The following is a 20,685-nucleotide window of genomic DNA, read 5'->3' as shown; positions in this document are numbered from 1 at the left end:
CCGGCTCCTGTGACGTCACGCGCGCCGTCGCCGTCGCCTGGAGTGACGTGAGAGGCGCCGCGGCCCCTGGGGCGGGCGTTGGAGGTGACTGGTCGTGCCCGGCGTCTCCAGGTACCGATCTGCGCGCTCCGTCCACCCCGGTTGTTTTCGCACCTGCCGCCCGAGCCGGCGATCCTCCCTCGCCCGCTCTCCGCTCGCCCTCAGCCAGTCCCCGAGATCCTCCATGTCGCTCCTTGCGCGCCTCCACCGCTCTAGGCCGAGCCCCCGCGCCCCTCCTGGGACGACTGCCACGGCCTCTTACCGGCCTCCCGTCCCCAAGCTCGCGCAGACGCCAGCGCGTGGCTGTCCTCTGAAAGCCCTGGGAAGTTTGACATTTAAGTGATGTTGTGAAAGTATTTGAAGAGATGATTAGAGAGGAGGCGTAAGGAGGTGTGAGGAAACCTCTCGGGTTGGGAGAGCAAATTGACTTAGATCCTTGGGTTGGTTTGGAGGCGCTGCGGGCGTGAGGTTTGGGGTCATGATATGACAGTGAAACTAATCAACCCGGTTTTGTTGTTCTCCAGCCACGTCCGGCCGCTTGGAGTGGCCAAATGAACTGATGTTTTGATCTGGGAGCGCAGCAAAGGGAGGGGGCAAGGGAATGGCGATTCTCCGCCGTGGATCCAGAAATGATGAGACATGAAGGGACATGAAGGGGTGGCGGCAGTGGAAAGGTACTGTGTGCTCTGGATTGGAGATCCCAGTGGAAGAAATGTCACCAGAGCCAAACGGTGGTAGAGCAGGATACTTGAAACAGGGTGTGGAGGGGGCCGCCTTTTGAATACCTATAGGCTAAGCGTGACCACAGGCAAGGGCAGAAGAGAGTCTTCCTGTTGGAGAGGGAGAAACTCAGAAGCCAGGGCAGTGAGAGCCCACCCTCACTGATGTCCTACCATTGCTCCTGATGTTTTCACAGAGAAAAAAGCTGAGAACCAGACGCTCAGAATACTTAAGGACCCTCGGGCGCAGTGTATGGGAGGGACAGTGCGTGACTGCAAGAAGGAAGCATTTACTTGGAAGGACCTGGGGGTTGAGGGATGAATGAGGACGAATGAGGGCATCTCCCCCCGCTCCCCGCACTCTGCTCTGTACGTATTTGAATATATGCAGAACATAAATCCAGGAAGACATACACTGAAATTTGGCAGTGGGAAAGACGGCATTTATTTTAATTTATTTATTTTATTTATTTTTGGCTGTGTTAGGTCTTCGTTGCTGCACGCGGGCTGCGGGCTTTCTCCAGTTTTGGCGAGCAGGGGCTACTTTTCATTGCGGTGCATGGGCTTCTCATTAAGGTGGCTTCTCTTGTTGCGGAGCACGGGCTCTAGAGCACAGGCTCAGTAGTTGTGGCGCACGGGCTTCGTTGCTCCGCGGCATGTGGGATCTTCCCGGACCAGGGCTCGAACCCGTGTCCCCTGCATTGGCAGGCAGACCCTCAACCACTGCACCACCAGGGACGCCCCGGAAAGAGGGCATTTATGGGTGGTAGGGTTAACAGTGCTTTGAATGCCCGTTATACTTTTTTGAATTCCTTAACTTTGTATTTTATGATGAACATGTATTTTCTCTTACCCCCACCACAAATAATAGCGCTGTTTACATTTTGAAAGGAAGGCCCCCTCCATGGCTTCCCCAGTATGTGCTCCTGAATTCAAAGACTTTATGGTCTGACGGTACCGGTGCAATACCGAGCTCTCCTACCTCACCTCTCCCTGCTTCTTGTTTAGAACTTAAGGGAGCACCAGCTGGAAACTGTCCCATGCCTTTCTTACCTCTGCGTACGCCACCTCCATACCTCAAGTTGTAGTCCAGGCACTGAGATTCAGATAGATGTCACCAGCCTCAAGAAAGCTTACCTGCGTCCTCCTCTTCTCCTGCTGGCCTTTCTCTGCTCCCAGTACCACCCTCAACTTAACTCTTATGGTTCTGAACACTGTTAGCATTCTGTGCATCTCTACCCCACTGCATTCATAGACTCTGAGCTCCAAAGGGCTAGGGACTCCACTTCCAGCCCAGATGGCTTTTTTGCCTTATGTGTGGTGCATTTAGAAATGTTCCTCTAGAGGCACTCACTGAGTACTCGTCGGGCAGGTACATGAGGGAGAAGGTGCCCAGGTGGTTGTCAGAGCCCTCTGTGCACTGTCTGTGCTTATGCTACCAGCATCTGATGAACTTTATACTTTCATCATGATGTGGGAACCCCAAGCTGAAATATAACTAGCCTTGGGAACTTCCCTGGTGGCGCAGTGGTTGAGAATCCGCCTGCCAGTGCAGGGGACACGGGTTCGAGCCCTGGTCCAGGAAGATCCCTCATGCCTCAGAGCAAATAAGCCCATGCGCTACAACTACTGAGCCTGCGAGCCACAGCTACTTGTAAGGCCAACTGGCCCGAGGCAGGGGAACGCAATCAGACTCACAGGATGCATCAGACCGAAACTTTCCGGACCACCCAGTTCCAGAAACTCACCTGGAGACTTTCCGGACCACCCAGTTCCAGTGGGGACTTTCCATCCGGCCCAGCCTTCCCGCCATTCGAGGGGCGGGACTAACGGTCCCAAGACTGATGCAACCGGCACCGGATATTGCCACGATACCCGAAGAGACCACCAAATAAGGAATAACCTGCGCCCTCCCGGATTCACCACACCCCTTTCCCTTCTTCCCCTATAAATTCTTACCAAACCCTCGCCCGGGGGCGACTTCTCTGGCCCCTTTCTCTGGGACCAGTGAACCTCGCCCGGGAGCGTTCCCAAATAAAGCTTGTTTAAGCTCTCCTCCGTTTCTTGGTGCCGTTCCTTATACTGAGCTCACGCGCCATAACTACTGAAGCCCAGGTGCCTAAAGCCCGTGCTCCACAACAAGAGAAGCCACCGCTATGAGAAGCCTGCGCACCACAACGAAGAGTAGCCCCCGCTCCCCGCAGCTAGAGAAAGACCGCGCGCAGCAACAAAGACCCAACGCAGCCAATAAATAAATTAATTAATTAATTAAATTTATTTAAAAAAAATAGCAACAAGATAGTATTTATCACCTTCAAAAGTTTCTTCATACCCCTTTGTAATTCCTTCCTGCACTCCCCTCCACCCGACCCCCCATCTCACCGGGTGACCACTGAGCTGCTTCCTGTTGTATAGATTAGTTTGTAATTTTCAGAATCTTATATAAATGGAATCATAGAGTACTTTTTTGGGGGGGGTTAGGGGGGGTCTTGTTTCTGTCACTCAGCATAATCATTTTGAGATTCACCCATAATGTTGCATGTATAAATAGTTCATTTCTGTTGCTGAGAAGTATGCCATTATATGGATATACCCCATTTTGTTTATCCATTAACCTGTTGATAGACATTTGGGTTGTTTCCAGCTTCTAGCTATTACAAATAAGGCTGCTGTGAACATGCATGAATGAGTCTGTTTTTTTTTTTTGGCTGCGTTGGGTCTTCATTGCTGTGCGTGGGCTTTCCCTAGTTGTGGCGAGCGGGGGCTACTTTTCGTTGTGGTGCACAGGCTTCTCGTTGCGGTGGCTTCTTTTGTTGCGGAGCACGGGCTCTAGGCATGCAGGCTTCAGTAGTTATGGCTCACGGGCTCAGTACTTGTGGCTCTCGGGCTCTAGAGTGCAGGCTCAGTAGTTGTGGCGTACGCGCTTAGTTGCTTCACAGCATGTGGGATCTTCCCGGACCAGGGCTTGAACCCGTGTCCCCTGCATTGGCAGGGGTATTCTTAACCACTGCGCCACCAGGGAAGTCCCCACGAATGAGTCTTTGTATGGACGTATTGTTTCATTTCTCTTGGCTTAATGCTTGGGTGTAGGATGATTGGATCATAAGTTTAGATGTACGTTTAACTTTTTAAGAGACTGCTGCTAAACTGTTTACAAAGCGATGTACTATTTTTTTCCTTCATATTTTCTTGGCTGTGCCACGCCACACGTGGGATCTTAGTTCCCCGACCAGGGATCGAACCTGCGCCCCTTGCATTGGAAGCATGGAGTCTTACTGCCAAGGAAGTCCCGTAGATGCACTATTTTACATTCCCATGAGCAGTGTTCCAGGTTCTCCACATCCTTGCCAGCATTTGATGTGATTAGTCTTTTCAGTTTTAGACATTTTTAGACAAGGTACCTCATGGTATCTCAGTGTGTGTATTTACCTAGTGACTAATGAAATGGAGCATAATTTCGGGTGCTTATTTGCCGTCACTATGTCTTCTTTGCTGAGATGTCCAAATCATTTGTGCATTTATCATTGTGTTGTTATTAAGTTTATGTATATATATTCCAGATATGTGATATGTAGATATTTTCTCCCTGTGGTTCGTCTTGTTCTCCCATCAATGTCTTTGGAAGTTCTTAAGTTTGATAAAGTACAATTTACCAACTTGTTCTCTTATACATTGCACTAAAATATCTGATATGAAAAATATACTGGATGGGTTTAATGGTAGATTAGACGTTGAAGAAGAGAAGGTTAGTGAAATTGAAGACATATAAATAAAAAGTATAAATGAAACAGAAAAGCGAAACAAAATGAAAGAAAAAATAAACAGAGCATCAGGTTGTGGGGCAACCTCCAGCAGCTGATACATGTGTAATCGGTGCCCCGGGGGTGGGTTTGCACTCTGGCTGGTTGTCAGAGACACTGCTCCTGGCCCTGCTTGAACTCTGAGGAGTCTTGCCTCTAATCCTGTTTGTTGGCTCCTTTCTTGGCCTGGTGATTCCCTCACACACACACTAGTCAGTCCTAAGCTATAGATCTTCACATCCTCTTTCTTATTCTGTGTTCTGCCCCCCAAACTCCAGCCATCTTGGCCTCCCTGGCCTCCCAGATCCATCCACTTAACTCAGGACAATACTGGGCTCTGCCTGAGTCCCTCCTCCTCGCTCTGCATCCTGAAAATCCTCCAGACGGTAAGCTGGAGCAGCCACAGAACTCAATTCGTTTCTTTCCTTTCTCTCAGAGGTCATGGCCCTTCATTGCATTACAGCCAATGTATTTGGAACTGTTGTTTCACATATTTTGTATGATTTTTTAGTTGTTTCAGGTGAAAGGGTAATTCTGGTCCCTGTTACTTCATCTTGGCTGGAATCAGAAGTCTCACTAAGTCCATTTTAAAGGAGTGAAATGTGGGACTTCCCTGGTGGTCCAGTGGGTAAGACTCTGTGCTCCTAATGCAGGGGGCCCAGGTTCAATCCCTGGTCAGGGAACTAGATCCTGCATGCCGCAACCAAGGGGTCCGCATGCCACAACTAAAAAACAAGATCCCGCGTGCCACAATGAAGATCCTGCATACTGCAACTAAGACCTGGTGCAGCCTAAATAAATAAATACATAAATAAATACATAAATAAATATTTTTTAATATACATATAAATTTAAAGAGAGTGCAATGTGGAAACTCACCCTACAGATGTTAAGGTTATAATAATAAAGATAATATGGTACCACTGTACGAAAAGACAAACAGACCAATAGAATACAATAGCCCAGAAATAGACCCACGCACCTGGAAAAGGATGGATTGTTTCTGCAGACTGGATTGGGGAAATCGGCTCAGTGTGCTGATATAAAAAGTTGGATCCCTACCTCACACCATATACAATGTGACCTCTAGACAATTAAATATGAAAAGTAAAGTCATAAAGCCAGTCGAAAAAAATATTCTCATGGGGAATATTTATGTATTATCTGGGTGTGCAAGGATTGCTTAAGACCAAAAAAAAATGCATACAACATATAGGGAAAAAAAGATAGGTCTGATGATGGCATCAAAATTAAGGATTTGTTTTCAACAAAGGACACTGTTAACAATGTTCACAGTATAGGAGAAAATACTTGCAACATCTAGACAGTCAAAGGGGGGCTTCCCTGGTGGCGCAGTGATTAAGAATCCGCCTGCCAGTGCAGGGCATGGATTTGAGTCCCGGTCTGGGAAGATCCCATATGCTGCAGATCAACTAAGCCTGTGTGCCACAACTACTGAGCCCGCACTCTAGAGCCTGTGCGCCACAACTACTGAGCCCGCGTGCCTAGAACCCGTGCTCCACAGCAAGAGAAGCCACTGCAACGAGAAGCCCACACACCACAATGAAGAGTAGCCCCCATTAGCCGCAACTAGAGAAAGCCCGTGCACAGCAATGAAGACCCAGCGCAGCCATAAATTAATTAATTAAAAAATAAATAGTCAAAGGTATGTATCTAGAAGTGTGCTGTTCAGTACAGCCCCACTAAATATATACGGCTATTTGAACTTACGTTTAAATTAATTAAAACTTAAGATGTGGTTTCTTGGTTATACTAGTCACATTTCAAGTCCCCAAATAGCCACAATGACTAGTAGATACTGACTAGACTAGTGACTACTGTGAATCGTGTTCCTCAAAAGAATATGTTGATACCCTAACCCCTGGGACCTGTGGATGTGCCCTTATTTGAAAATAGGGGTCTTTGCAGATGGAATAAAATTAAGTTATAATGGATTAGGGGACTTCCCTGGTGGTGCAGTGGTTAGGACTCCGTGCTCCCAATGCAGGGGGCCCGGGTTTGATCCCTGGTCAGGGAACTAGATCCCACATGCATGCTGCAACTAAGAGTTCACATGCCACAACTAAGGAGCTGGTGAGCCACAACTAAGACCTGGTGTAACCAAATAAATAGATAACTAAATAAAATACTTTAAAATTATAATGGATTAGAGTGGGCAATAATACAGTGAGTGGTGTCTTTATAAGAGAAAGGAGATGGAAATTCAGACACAGAGGCTCAGAGGAGACAGACAGACAGGAGGAGGCCATAACAGGGGTGTCCTTGGAGATTGGAGTGATGTGTCCGCTAGCCAGGGAGCCCCAAAGATTGCCGGCCACACCAGACACTGGAGAGAGGCGTGAAACGGGCGTGAAACGTTCCCTCAGAGCCTCCAGAAGGAGCCACCCCTGGCAACACCTTGATTTCGGACCTCCAGCCTCCAGAACCATGAGAGAATAAATTTCTGTTGTTCTAAGACACCCAGTTTGTGGTTTTGTTATAGCAGCCCCAGGAAACTAATACAGCACAGATAACATTTTCATAATTTCAGAAAGTCCTGTTGGACAGCACTATTTGTGGACCTCTTGAAAATCAAGAGGAAAAAGCCACAGCAATGGGAAAATGTACAAAAATTATGAATAAGCAGTTATTCAGCAGGGAAATTCAAATGGCTACTAGGAATAGTAAGTGGTGTGCAGCCTCTCCAGTGATCAGAAGAAAGCAAATTAAAATCACATCCAGTTACTGCTACACAGCCAACAGATGGGCAAAGGCTACGAAACCGAACAATACACAGTGTTTGTGAGAAGTTGCGGAAGTAGAAACCTACCTGTCCTGCTGGCGGGAGTGCTTACTGCTTTGGCCGTTAAGGACAAACTGATAATATTGGTGGTTAGGTACACACACCCCTAAGATCCATTGCCCCTCACCTAGAGAAATCCTCACACGGGTCCCTGAGGAATGTGGATGGGCATTTTCATGGCGACACTGTGATTAGCATTGCAGTTACCCGTGTACCCTCAGGGCTGAGGACAAGTCAGCCTGGTGGACACACACTAGAAATTGCATGCAATGAACAGAAACAATTAAAAATCTGTGCATTCTGCAACATGGATAAATCTCAAAGACACGGTGTTGAGTAAAAATTAAAAACAAGCCCAGCAGCACAGCATCGGAGTGGTTGCCATGAGGGAGGAAGGGAACGGCATGGGGAGAATCTGTCGCGCTGGGATCCAAATTGAGCAGGACAGAGACACGTGGGACAAAGGAAGGAGACAGTCCAGATAAAAGTGGGGGAGGGGAAGGAAAGGCAGATCCCAGACGTGTGAGGCCACGTAATCAACGCAGTGGTTAACAGCAGAGCTGGGAAGTTCTGAACGCTATCCCAGCCCACCCACTCCCCACCTAAGAGCGAGGGAAACCCAGCTTCGTTACACGTGGCCAAGGGGACAGAGCAGCGAGTGACTCCCACCCAGACTCGCCATAAGAAAAAAAGAAGCGTGCTGACATCCCTGTAGGTAGAGAAGACAAGCCAGAAAGGCATGCCCCCAAAATAAGTAGACATTTTAACTGAATATTTCGTCATAAGCTGAACAGAGTTAGGAAAACGAAAGTTATGAAAGAACACCCTGCATCAGAAATGGAGGGAACATTTTACTGAGGTCATTAGAAAAAATGAAAGTTTGAAAAGACAGCCGATACAGCATAGAAATGAAATAACAGATCTCTAAAGGAGGGGGGATATCTGGGAGGACCTTGAAAGAAAGAGGCAGTGTGTGTGTGGCCCTTGGGCTCCTGACTTCAGAAGGTGCAGCCTGACCCCACCCTGGGATGTGGACGCTTCCTCCCCTCTTGGCCGGCGCTTGCTGGGGTCATGCTTCCAGTCCCCAGAGAGATGCGGCTGGAGGAGGCTCTGGGTGTCAGGGACCCAGGACTCTCTAGACTCAGGCTGAAGGGGCCAAACTGCCCATCCCCTGGGCCAGGGTCTCCAGCAGCTCCCTGGCTGTCCCTGTAGACCAGCTCCAACAGCCCAGTCCCCCAATCCTGAGATCACCAGGGAAACGCCAGCCCCACAGCCCTGCCCCAGTGGAGAAATGTTTCCTCCATTGCACCTCATGCTGCCTGCGCGTTTGTGTGTCCGCCCCCACCCCCTGGCTTAGCGGCCCCTGGGAGTGTGAGGTCCTCACGAGCCAGCGCTGATGAAACCACCTTCTCCTCGGAGGCCGGAGGCCTGAATGTCCGGGGGACCCGGGGAGTTAGCAGCTGCCCTGGGGGCCGTGGGGAGGGGCCTGAGCAGGCTGGCCGGCCCGCATCTTACCTCCGGTGTCACTGCTGGGCCCCCAGAGCCTGCCACACAGGGCATTGGGCATGCGTCCACAGAATGACCGTGAATTCCTCCTGCTGGCTGAGTGAGGAACACAAGCTGTGGGTCAGCTTTGGGGAGTGAGCAGGGAGTGTGCTTGGTGGTGGAATTTCAAGGACCTCAGGATTCTGAGCAGGGTCAGGCTAGGGATGCAGCCGTGGGCGGGGGTTGTCTCGGCCTGGATGCGCATCAAGTCGTGGCACAGACAGGACCAAGCACGGACCACTTACGCTTCTCCGCCTGGCTGATCTCACATAAGCCTCCACACAAGCCTCTGAGTTAGGTCCTATGACTGTTTCCACTTCACAGACAAGGAGACTGAGGCATTGAAAGGGTGCATGGCTCTTGAAAGGCAGGGCCAGGCTGACAGCCCAGGCAACCCTTCAGTGTTTTAGAATCAGAGCAGTTCTTTCTACTCCACGTCAGAAAATCATAAGCTTAAGGAAGTTACCTTCAGGCACCACGAGAAAGACGAAGTCTTGACTGAGGGACAAGGCATCCGGACCCCCACCTCCAGGGCACAGGGAAGCCGCACGTCTACCCGCCAGCCACGAGTCAGAGGGAGAGCGACCGGGGGTGGGGGGGGCCTCCTCGAGGACGTGGTGGGGATGGAGGACTGGAGGCTCGTAGGGGAGGAGCCTGGGTGTCCCCGCGCCCCCAGAATGGAAGGGCCACCTGGGGAAGCAGTTTTCAGGGGTGGCAACGGTTCAGAAGCAGAAGTGCTCCTCGTGGACACCAGCTCCATGCCGTCTCCAGGCCAGGGCTCCCCCACTGGACCCTGCTGGGCTGGACCCTGGGCCTCCAAGAAGCCCTTGAAGAGAGCCCTGAAGAGGCATCTCTGGAGCAGAGGGCTGCGGGTCAGTGCTGACCAGCCTCGGGAATCGGCGGGTAGGACAGGCCTGTGGCTCTAGCTGGCGTGAGCCCAGTCAGGGCCACGGACAGGGCCCCAAATCAGGTGCACGGCTGGGGGAAGGGCCCAGGGCAGGCCTCCAAGAACTTCACTGTGGCCGGTTGTGAACCCAGCTGCACACAGGAGCTAGAGGATGGACAGCAGGGCACCAGGGCCTGGGACCAGGGCTGCCAGCCCCACCCTTGTGGAAGACACCTGAGCGCCTGTCACGGGTGGCCTAGAGCTGCAAGAGGAAAAGGTCCCCCAGGGAGCCAGGCTGGAGGGATTGGAACCCCTTCCACTCCTGCTGGCTGTCTAGACACTTCACTGCACCCCGCCCCCTTGGCGGGAGGGGGGATGAGTCACTCCTCAGAGCATGGCCCACCCCCAGCTGTTTGCCCCTCAGGGTCACAGCCGGCTTCAGGATCTCAAGGACAGCCTAGCCCAGGTGCGGGAGGCCCAGTAGGGAATGCAGGGGGTGACACAGTATGCGCCACACACAGGGGCCCCAGGTCCGTCCTCGGGCCCCCACCCGCCCAGCTCTAGCACCGCGTGGGGATGCCCGGGCCGGGGAGGGGGCCCTTCTGGAGCCGCCTCACTGCTGCCTGTCACAGCTCAAGCGGGTCATTCCTGAGGCGGGGCTATTTCCAACTGCGGCAGGTGCCACTCCCCAGCCCCGCCCCACAGAGCAGGCCCCGGAGCAGATGCTTGTCCAAGCTCTGAGGGTGGACAGGCCAGCTGAGATACACCCTGCCTGTCCCTCTGCCACAAGCCACAAGGGCAGGGTGCCTGTGCTCCCGGCCTGGGCTAACCCCACGTGACCTGCAAAGGGTCCAGGGCCAACCACTGGGCTGACGCCTGAGGAGCTGGGAAAAAGGGGTTCAACTCTCCCCCTCACCCTTCTCTCCCTCCTCCCAAATAAGTACACAAGACAGTGGTTTGGGTCTAAGAATGATAGACATTTAGACACTGGCGCCAGGCTCACGCCTCACCAGTGCCACGCCAGGGGCGGGCAGAGCAAAGACAGAGAGGTAGGGAGTGGGCGCTGCAGGGGCACCAGCCAGGCTGCTGGTGTGAGGGTCGCTGGTGGCTGCTGGGGGAGGGGGAGTTCGCCACAGTGACTCCAGATGTGTCGGGTCCAGGACAGCCACAGTCGGGGGCTCACGCAGAGCCGGGCGAGCCATGCTTCGCCCCTCCCAGCGCCCAGCATCGTCAGGTGGCTGGCACAGGAGGGAACCTCGGCCAAGATGCTCAGGTCTGCCCGGAGAGGGGCAAGGCCAGCCTTCAGTCCACGGCGAGCGGGTAGGAGGGCAGGGGGCAGCACCCAGCCAGATCCGGGGCAGCTGGCCACTGGCTCGGGGATGGGGTGGCGTGGTGCTGTCCGTCATGCCGTGGTTGAGGCTTGGGGTCCAGATCACAGTGGAAGGTCCAGCTGGGCAAGTTGGCATCTAACCTTCACCCTCTGGATACGGCACTGCTCTTTCAGACCCCCAGTCCCCATGGAAAGTCCTCACCAGACACACAAAAGGAAGGGGAGGGAGCCCAGCCCTGGTGAACTGCCAGCTCCCCCCGAGGTCAGGGGACACTCACCCCTGGAAACAACAGCTGGACGCTGGGCCGCCTGCCGAGCTAAGTCACGGCTCCCAACTTGTCAAATGCCCACACAGGGAAACACCGCAGGACGCTTCTTACCCAAACTGGATGCTCCTGCAAAGCTTGAAGGGAGGGTCCCCAGGGGGGCTCTGGCCAGAAGCACGCACAAGCTGCCAGCATCGGGGCCACAGACCCTCTTGGACAGCACTGGAAGGGTGGCTGGCTCCCGCAGTGGGCCCGAGATACTAAGGCACGAACTACCTAAGCCCATTGGGGTGGGGCGGGGAGAGGACAGGCTCCAAGTGGCCCCCTTGAGTCGGAAAAGCACACAGTGACCAAGCCATAACGACAGCCTGGTTTTTTCCAACTCGTCACAGGCTGGAGACGCAGGGTGTCGGCCCGGGGGTGCCAATGGCTCTTGCGAAGAGGGTCTCTGTGCTCTGACGGTTCCCCCCAAGGGCTCTGGAGAGCGGGGAGAGCCCTGCACGCGGCTGGCATCTCCACTCAGGCCCAAGGGCCAGTCCCGAGCTGGAGTTTGGGAGGCGGCTGCTCAGCTGGAAAGGTCGTGCGGTGATTCCAAGGCTCTGGGAAGGGCCGGCCGGTGCCCCATCTATCTCCAGCAGGCCCTGCGTGGAGATCCTCAGGATGGAGCGAGAGCGGGGAGGGGAGAGCGGGCCAAGGGCCTGGGGCCTCCCGCACCCTAGTCGGGCAGGCAGAGCCCGGTCTGGCGGGCGCCTCGCACTTCAGGGCTGCCGGCGCAGGCCCGGGCGCCCGAAGGCCGGGTGCATGAGGTTCTCCGTGATGTAGGCCACGAGTAGGCAGATAACCACGAGCATGACGCAGATGGAGCCGCCCACCGCCGTCATGGCCACAACGATCTCCCGCATGCCGGCCGGCTCGGCGGCGAACTCCACGCACTCGGCGGACGCGGCAGGCTCCGGGACGACGGCGGGCTCCGAGGCGACGGCGGGCTCGGCGCGCAGCGGCAGCGACTGCAAGCACAGGCGGTAGCGCACGCCGTCGTGCACGTCGGGCAGCAGGTAGTCGCGGCAGGAGGCGCCGAGCAGCACGCGCTCGCACGGGAAGCGCGTGTAGGCGCCGCGCCACGAGCAGTTGAGCGCGAAGGCGCGCACGCGGCGCGCCTCGGCCGGCGCCAGGCGCCACTGCAGTAGCACGCTGCGGTTGCGCAGGACGCTGGCGCGCAGCGAGCGGCCGGCCGAGGCGTGCGCGGCGCAGGCGGGCGCATGGCAGCGGAAGCCGCGCGCCGGGCTGCGGAAGCACAGGCGCCCGCCGCCCGCCTCGGGGCCCTCGGGCAGCACCTTGTAGGGGCACCAGGGCGCGTCTGCCGACGGCTCCCAGCCCGCCGGCGTCGGGGCGGCCGCGGCGCAGGGCGGCGGCGCGCAGGCGGCCAGCAGCAGCAGCAGCAGCAGCAGCAGTGGAGCGCGCATCCTGCGGCTGGGCCGGGCGGCGGCGGGGCGCGGGCTCGGGGGCGCACGGGCGCGGGCAGTGGGTCACGCCGGCCGCGCCGCCGCTCCCCGCGCTCGCCCGGCTCGCCGCGCCCTCCGCCGCCGCCCGCTCCGACCCGCCCCCGCGCCCCGTGCGCGCTCGGACCCGGCGCGGCGGCGGAGGCGGGGCCACCCCCGCCCCGCCCCCCTTAACCCTCGCCGGGCCGCGGCCCCCCCGGAGGGCGGATCTCGAAGGAGAGGGGGTGGCCGCGCGGGGCAGCAGGGGCCCGGTGCCGCCGGGGCGGCTGTGCCCCTCGGCCTCTCGCCGTGTGAGCGCCCTTCGGAGCCCTGCCTTTTCCCCTCCCCTGCCAGGCTTTTTCCGGGCTTTCCAGTGGTCCGCGGCGGGCTGGGGTCTCGAGTCGTGGCACCCGGGGGCAGCTTCGCGACTCTCCTTGGCCACACCTGGCAAGGATGCCGTGCCTCCAGATGGTGGGGAGCAGCGGCCTGGAGCGAGCGCGCGCGGCTCCACGCCGCCCCATCCCACACCCGCGGTGGGGACCGGCAAAGAAAGGGTACCATCTGTCGTGACCTGGAGGGGGTGAGGACGGAAACTCCTCCGCCCTCAGGGCTTCTGCTCATTTAGAAGTGGACAGCGCCGACCTGGGAGGGGCGCCAGAGAGATGAGACTTCCTCTGCCGAAAACTATTCACTCCGCACCAAAGAGGCAGCTACAGGGTGGACCACTCTCAGCTCTAATTAATCCTTCCCCCGCCTCCCCGCAGATATGGCCCTGGGGCAGCCCTCCGGATCGCCCGGGAAGAGGGCCAAGGCTGGACAAAGGGAACAGCCCCGCCACAAGCCCACCTGGTGCAGCGGGTGGGCATCACTACCCGGGGAAGGAGGGACACATACCTTCCCCCACTCCGGTGTCCAGGAGGTCTGAGACCGTAGGCCTTCCATCCCTCCAGCCTAACCGTCCCGTGCTCAAGACACCTCTCCAGGGCCGGGGGACACGCAGCCAGGCCTGCCTGACATGACTGGATGTGAAGTAGCACACCATGTGCAGGGAGCACACCTCTGAGCCCTGGGCAGGGAGGCGAGGAGGGGTCCCTGGCAACTGTCCTGTGGACTGTAGTTTCCCGGCAGCCACTTCCAGGTGCTGTTCTCATCTGGGGGAGAGAGAGGAGGGACTAGGTGGGCTGCAACACTCACTGAGTCCTTGGTCCCCATACACCCATCCAAGGAGCACCCCACCTCCACCCCCGCCTCACTATTTCCTGGTCATCCCCCCAAATTCCAGGTCAGCACCAGATCGCAAGCCCTCTACCAGAGCCTGAAGCCAAGGGTCAGCGGCCCCCTACCCAGACCCAGCACACCGGTCAGAAGACCCTGCCCCCAACACCAGGCCTCTGCAGCTCCCTGAGACCCCGAGCAGGGTCTCCCCAGGCCGCTGCACCTAGTGGGGGAGGCCTGGGGGCGAAGGTTTGGAGAGAGGCACGCCTGGCCCTGCCCCTGCCTTCTACCCCCTCCCCCGGCAGGGAGGGCCCTGGGCTCAGACTCCTGCCCAGCTTTGTGGGGGACTCAGGGGGCAGAAAGTGACAGTGATCCAGGGACCCCGCGTCCTCACCCCGAGCTCCCTGGGGCCTCGACCAGCTTTCTCACACCGGTTTCCCGGGGAAGCTGAGGTCGCTGCGGCCGCTCTGCCCGAGGGGTAGGGATGGGACAGTGGTCAGAGGGTACCATGCTCTACGGTGGCCCAGGTCTCCACTGCCAGGTCTTCTGGGCCAGAGAGCAGCCAGGTGACCATTCCACCTGCCCACTCCAGAGAGGAGCTGGGCAGAAACGGGACTGTTCAGAGCTTTTGCAGCTGGTGGCGGGTAGGGGAGAGAATCCAGTTAGATCCAGCCTGAGGCCTCCCTGCGGAGCCTGATACCCATGCCCTTAGCCTGTTCTGGGGCTGGGGGCTCACCAGGCTGAGCTCTTCCTGGTCTGGCAGCTCCTGGCTAGGAGGAAGGGCCAGGCATGGCGTTGCCAGCTTTGCTGCTCCCCCACCTGGGCATTTTCTCTGTGCAGGGCATCTTTGGGCAAAGAGCAGGGGAGGGGAGGGGGAGGGCTGTGCCCTACGTGTCCCTGTGCAGGATCTGCTGAGCTGCCGCAGGATTGGGAGGGCAGATGTGAGAAAGCTCTGCTTCCCAGCTGAGGGTTCTGGGCTGGTGAAGCAAACTGTCCCCAGAGATCACGGGGGACCCCCACCCTTCACCCCACATCAGGCCCCATACCCACCTCTGCAGCTGCCCCTGCCAGTGGCCAGCGGGGTCGCCGTCTGTTGTCCTCCGAAGGCCCAGTACCAGGGCTTAGCTCTGTGGAGGGGCTGGAGCTCCCTCTGCCACCAGCCACAGCCTCTGAGGAAGGTGGATGGATCCTGGGCCCCCTCCCCTGGCCCCATAGAGACAGCCCATCTCAGATCCTGGACCTACCAGCCCTGAGATCCCCTAGCCAGAGCCCCCGACAGCTCCCTGCCCAGAAGTAGGAGCTAATGGGGTTTGCAGGAGCATCTGGGGCTGCTGTCGCTCCTGCCCCATTAGGGAAGGTGAGGGGGAAGTCAAGGTCAGTGCCCACCTTCCCCAGGGAGCCGAGCGTGGCACGAGTGGCCTCCCTCCCACCGGAAAGGGCACGTGGGCAAGACCTCAAAGACCAGATGGCCCACCTTTAAGCTGCTGCCCACCCACCAGGGTAGCTCCCTCACTGCGCAGAGACCCTCCTTCTGGCTGGAGCCAGCTTCCTAGGCAATTGCACTGGAAACCAGAGGATGGAGCCCCGGCTGTGCAGACACGGAAGCCAGTGCTGGGCACAGCCAGGCTGGAGTGAAGACAGGGGAGGGGCAGCAGACAGAGAGAGACCAACACGTGAGGTGAAGGCAAACCCAGTGCCCCCACTCCCCACACCACGTCGCGGGCAGGTGGCACCTCCCTGCCCCACGCTTGTCCTGACTCCCAGTGCTAGCACCTCCATTTCCCTTTGGGGGCCTCTATTCTCTGCTCTCAGGCTGTGGGGCTTTGGGTGGGCTCACCCACCTCGCCCAGGGGCTGCTGGAGCACCCAGGCCTGGCCAGTCAGACCGTCCCCTTGGCCTCAAGGCCTTTGCCGAAGCTTACGGGAAAGTGTGGTTGCTCTACTGGCAGAAGTAGACGTCCAGCTGCTGATCGAAAGGTATCTCGGGAAGAGCTGGTCTGAGAATGAAGCCATCCCCTGAGGGAGGCAAGAAACCTGCCAGAAGGACTTCCCTGGTGGTGCTGTGGTTAAGAATCCGCCTTCCGATGCAGGGCACGCGGATTCGATCCCTGGTCGGGAAACTAAGATCCCACGTGCCACGGGGCAACTAAGCCTGCACACCGCAACTACTAAGCCTGCGAGCCACAACTAGAGAGAAGCCGACGCACCGCAACGGAAGATCCCGCATGCCGCAACTAAGACCCAACGCAGCCAAATAAATAAATAAACATAAAAATTTTTTTTAAAAAAGGAAAAAAAGAAACCTGCCAGAGTATTTGCACCGAGTGTCTGGATCCAACATTGCCTGAAGCAAGCCCGCCCCTGGACTTCAAAGGCACAGGGGCCAGGAAAGTCCCTCTGTGCAGACACTGGGACACCAGCTGTCTGACCATTGCAACTCAGAGGCCCACCCAGCGCGTGGCCTGCCGGCCCCGCTGACCTTGCCAACTCCACCTCCCACCCCTCCACCCTGACCCCTTCCCTTTCCTAGAACCCCCAGGTCACTCCCTCTGCCTGACATCCCCTCCCTGAAGACCTGAGCATCTTCCCCCAGCCCCACCTGCCCCCCACCCTGGCTGGGGTCCAGAGGCCCGCCCCCTTCCCCAGCTGTGGACTGTGGACACAGACTGAACCCCAGGGCTCAGCTTCCTGCAAGGGGCCAGCAAGGTGAGGCAGAGACCACAAGGAAGGAGAAACCATTTCTGTGCAACGAAAACGTGGTTCCCCGGGTCTCCTGTTGGGTGAGCAAGCGGGCACTCGACGTTGGGAGGTCGAGCTGCGGCTGGCCCTGAGCATGGGGCGGGCAAGGAGGGGAGAGGCCTCCATCCAGCTCCGGCAGGCCCAGCTAGGACACACTTCCCTGTCTGAAGGGCCACTTTCCGGAGGTCACCAGCTGTGTGGTTATTTCCTGGACGTTTTCTTTAAATCCCTTTACAGGAAACATCATATCACAACCACAAATAAAAGAAAAGTCAATGTCAGGCGGTGTTGGCTTCTGGGCTTCCTGCTTGGAGGCTTCAGACTGTCAAAGTGTGTCCGCAGAAGCCTCCATGGCCTTCACCCGCTCCAAACCCCGCCTGCCGCCCGAGCCCAGCAGGCTGCTGGCCGCCCCCGGCATCCCTGTAGACCCCCCGACTCGGGGAGGGGGCGTACAGGTGACTTCACCCAGGTGGCACCTCACTGGCGGGGGTCCGGGCTCCAGGACCTGTGGGAAATGGTTCCGCCCAGCAGGGGAGGTTGGACCAGCCTGAAGCGACAACAGCAACTTCCAGGGAACCCCCTGCCTCCAGACAAGGTGATCCCCCCAGCCCATCCGGGCTGGGAGAAAGAAGCTGGTGTTGGGCCGCTCGGACCCTGAGCACGGAGGTCACGGGGACACGCGGGTGACCACTGTGTGGGCTGTTTGAAAAGGAGAGGCTTCGGGGCGGCAGCTCGTCCTCGGCCCCTCCCGGCGGCCTTGGCGTTCACGGTGTCCTCAGGGGCCAGGAACCACCCCCTCTGCTGCCTTTGCGTCTCCGGCTGCCGAGGGTCCTCTCTTCCCGCAGGCCAGCCTTGCTCACACCCCAGAGGACCAGGCGGTTTGGGGGGGCGGCCGGACATCCGGGGAAGGGGGCCTTTTCGGGGCGCAGCACTCCCCTCTTGGCGGAGCTGGGCTCTGAGAAGCGGGTCGTCAAGCTCAGGTTGGTCTCTGTGGGGCTGCTTTTCTCACCTGCGGGACCTGGAGTTGCCTCCAGCCGCTGGCTGGATGGCTCGGCCCGCTATGTGGCCTCAGGGCTCCAGTGCCCCATCCCCGGTAGGTGAAGCTGAGGGGGGCGACCTGCACCCCATGCCCTGTGAGGGGAGGGAGAGCAGAGGGGACACCAGAGAGAGACTGCCTGGGTGCCTGGGTGCCCCAGGCCCCCCTCCCAGTGCACGCTGAGAGCCTTCATACAACTCACTGCCTGCTTTGCATCTGCAGTGAGGCGGCCGGGGCAGAGGGGACAGGTGGGCACCCAGCCCCCACTGTTTTCCTGCCCAGACATCCCTGCTTCTCTGCTCCCTGAGGACAGAGATGCCCTGGGCGTTTGCAGGCATGTCCCCAGGGCAGAGTGGGCAGGAGGCTGGCATCTGTTTTCTCACCTGCAGACTCAGGAGAGGAAGGTCCTTGTCTCCAGGGCCCCGCCAGGGATCTGCCTGCGCAGCTCGGAGCTCAGGGTGGCTGGCTTCTCCGGGCCCCCAGCAGCTCTGTCAGAGTACAGCATGCTGTGGGCCGTAAGGGGCAGACCCTGTGCCCGAGGCTCCCAGGACACGCAGGACAGGACCTGGCCTGGGACCTGGCTCCCTTCCCTCCCTAGTATAGATGAGCCAGGAACCAGTAGTACCAGGGGACGCCTGACAACGAGCTGGGCAGCAGGCAGGGGCAGAAACTGAGGCTCAGGGGGTCCACGAGGCTGGGACACGGGGCAGGTCCCAGCCGGGGGTCTTCCCTGTGGAGGGACCTACAGGGCTGTCGGTGGGTCCCTCCCTCCCTTCCCGCCCTCCTCACAGTACAGATCAGCGCAGGCCTCGGCAACATGATAGCTTCTGCTGAAAATTCATTGAATTGAGCAAAAAAAAGTGGTGAGCAGAGAGTAGAATCTGCTGTGTTGTTTCCAAGGGCCGGAGAGGAGGCCCATGTGTGAGGTCACTCAGATCCCCTCTGGCCCGTTTCTGCTTTTGTACAGATGCCCTCATGTCGCCAGTGGTGGCCAAGGGCCTCAAGAAGGCTGGATGAGGGCTGGGCCTTGCTGATCAGCCTGGGCTCAGGGCATCTGCAGCTCTGCTGGCCCTCATCAGCCAGGCCCCTGCCCACCTCGTCTCAGGCCACTTTACTGACTGAAAGCTGCCCAGACGCCCTAGGAAATTGCCCGTCTTGTTTACGTTTTCACATGTATCAGCATAAAAATGTCCACAGTCCTCTCGTTTCCACTGCATATGTAATCATCTTCTTTTTCATTCTTAATGTGGAAGAAAAATGTATCGCTCACCACGCCCCATTTGTGTTTAGAAAGGGTCGATTTTGCCCTTCCCTAATCTCTGCAGGCCTGTCTTTCTGGAAGGTGAACCGGGGCGTTCCAGCCTCCTGCCCTGCTTAGTTCCCAGCTCCTGGGGGAGATGGATCCGGAGGGACAGTGACAGGGCGTCTCAGGAGCCCCTGCTCTGCTGTGTCCTCAGAAATTCGGGCTCTGGGAATGTACACGTCTCTCCTCTCCAATTAGTGTGGAGAATGGGGATAAACTTCCCCTGTTCTCCTTCCAATGCTATAAGGCTGCCCCCGGGCCTGCAATTGGCACAAAGGGGCCTCCTCTGACCCCTGGACTTCCAAGAGTAGACCCGTCTACCCCCACATCCAGCTTCCTGATTGGGTCTTTGCCCTGATAACACTGAATTGACATCTCTCAGTGTGATGAGTCCGCGTGGTCTTCATGGGCATCCCCCACGCTGCTCTGTGGCCAGGGCCAAAAAGGTGACAGTGCAGCCCTCAACCTTATCTTCACTCTTGCAAAATAGACCTTGGCTTCAGGTGTGGCTTGAGGAGCAAGTGAATATGCCGGTAGAGGGCTGACCTGTTTTTATTAAAAAATTAATTTATTTATTTTTGGCTGCATTGGGTCTTCGTTGCCATGCGCGGGCTTTCTCTAGTTGTGGCGAGCGGGAGCTACTCTTCGTTGCGGTGCGTGGGCTTCTCACTGCGGTGGCTTCTCTTGTTGCGGAGCACGGGCTCTAGGCACATTGGCCTCAGTAGTCGTGGCACATGGGCTTAGTTGCTCCGCAGCATGGGGGAGCTTCCCGGACGAGGGCTCGAACCCGTGTCCCTTGCACTGGCAGGCAGATTCTTAACCACTGCACCACCAGGGAAGTCCCTGACCTGTTTATTTATTTATTTATTTATTTATTTTTGGCTGCATTGGATCTCCATTGCTGCACATGGGCTTTCTCAAGTTGTGGCCAGCGGAGGCTACTCTTTGTTGTGGTGCATGGGCTTCTCATTGCGGTGGCTTCTTTTGTTGCGGAGAACGGGCTCTAGGCACGCGGGCTTCAGTAGTTGTGGCACGTGGGCTCAGTAGTTGTGGCTCGTGGGCTCTAGAGCGCAGGCTCAGTAGTTGTGGTGCACGGGCTTCGTCCCTCTGCGGCATGTGGGATCTTCCCGGACCAGGGCTTGAACCCGTGACCCCTGCATTGACAGGCAGATTCTTAACCACTGCAGCACCAGGGAAGCCCCCTGACCTGTTGGTTTTGATGAGTGTATAAACCTCGTATTACGTGATGCAGAAGAAATTCATTCGAAAACAAAGTCAAGGAAACAACAGGGTGGATCACGCTAGAAGCTGATGATATCACTGCTCCAAAGTGTCTCCAACCAGAACTTAGCAGCGAAGGGAGAAATTGTCGGGAAGGCTACACAGTTTTTTTAGGTGTCTGAAACATTGATTCATATTGTTCATTTTATTGCTGCATAGTTGATTTGCAATATTATATTAGTTTCAGGTGTACAACATAGCGATTCAACGTTTTTATAGATTATACTCCACATAAAGTTATTACCA

The 20,685-nt window shown here is 57.0% G+C and overlaps 1 protein-coding gene, 1 long non-coding RNA gene and 1 other non-coding gene across 3 annotated transcripts; 2 read left to right on the top strand and 1 right to left on the bottom strand.

Annotated features, from left to right (window-relative positions):
• The first annotated feature begins 76 nt into the window (after positions 1-76).
• On the top strand, positions 77-2,813 carry LOC125965320 (uncharacterized). Its single transcript, XR_007479121.1, has 2 exons — positions 77-713; positions 956-2,813. It is a non-coding gene; the product is annotated as an uncharacterized LOC125965320 (long non-coding RNA).
• A 2,355-nt stretch (positions 2,814-5,168) lies between these two features.
• TRNAR-CCU (transfer RNA arginine (anticodon CCU)) lies at positions 5,169-5,241 on the top strand. Its single transcript has one exon. It is a non-coding gene; the product is annotated as a tRNA-Arg (tRNA).
• Positions 5,242-6,264: 1,023 nt separating this feature from the next.
• On the bottom strand, positions 6,265-13,000 carry FNDC10 (fibronectin type III domain containing 10). The gene has a single exon (XM_049713126.1). It carries the CDS (start codon positions 12,849-12,851, stop codon positions 12,147-12,149), a length of 705 nt encoding a protein of 234 aa, XP_049569083.1. The 5' UTR covers positions 12,852-13,000; the 3' UTR covers positions 6,265-12,146.
• Between the last annotated feature and the right edge of the window lie 7,685 nt (positions 13,001-20,685).

The sequence above is a fragment of the Orcinus orca genome, chromosome 1, assembly GCF_937001465.1.
Source record: "Orcinus orca chromosome 1, mOrcOrc1.1, whole genome shotgun sequence".
In the NCBI taxonomy this organism is placed as follows: Eukaryota; Metazoa; Chordata; class Mammalia; order Artiodactyla; family Delphinidae; genus Orcinus; species Orcinus orca.
Note: the sequence above shows the minus strand (reverse complement) of the source record. Positions and strands in the feature narration are given on the sequence as shown.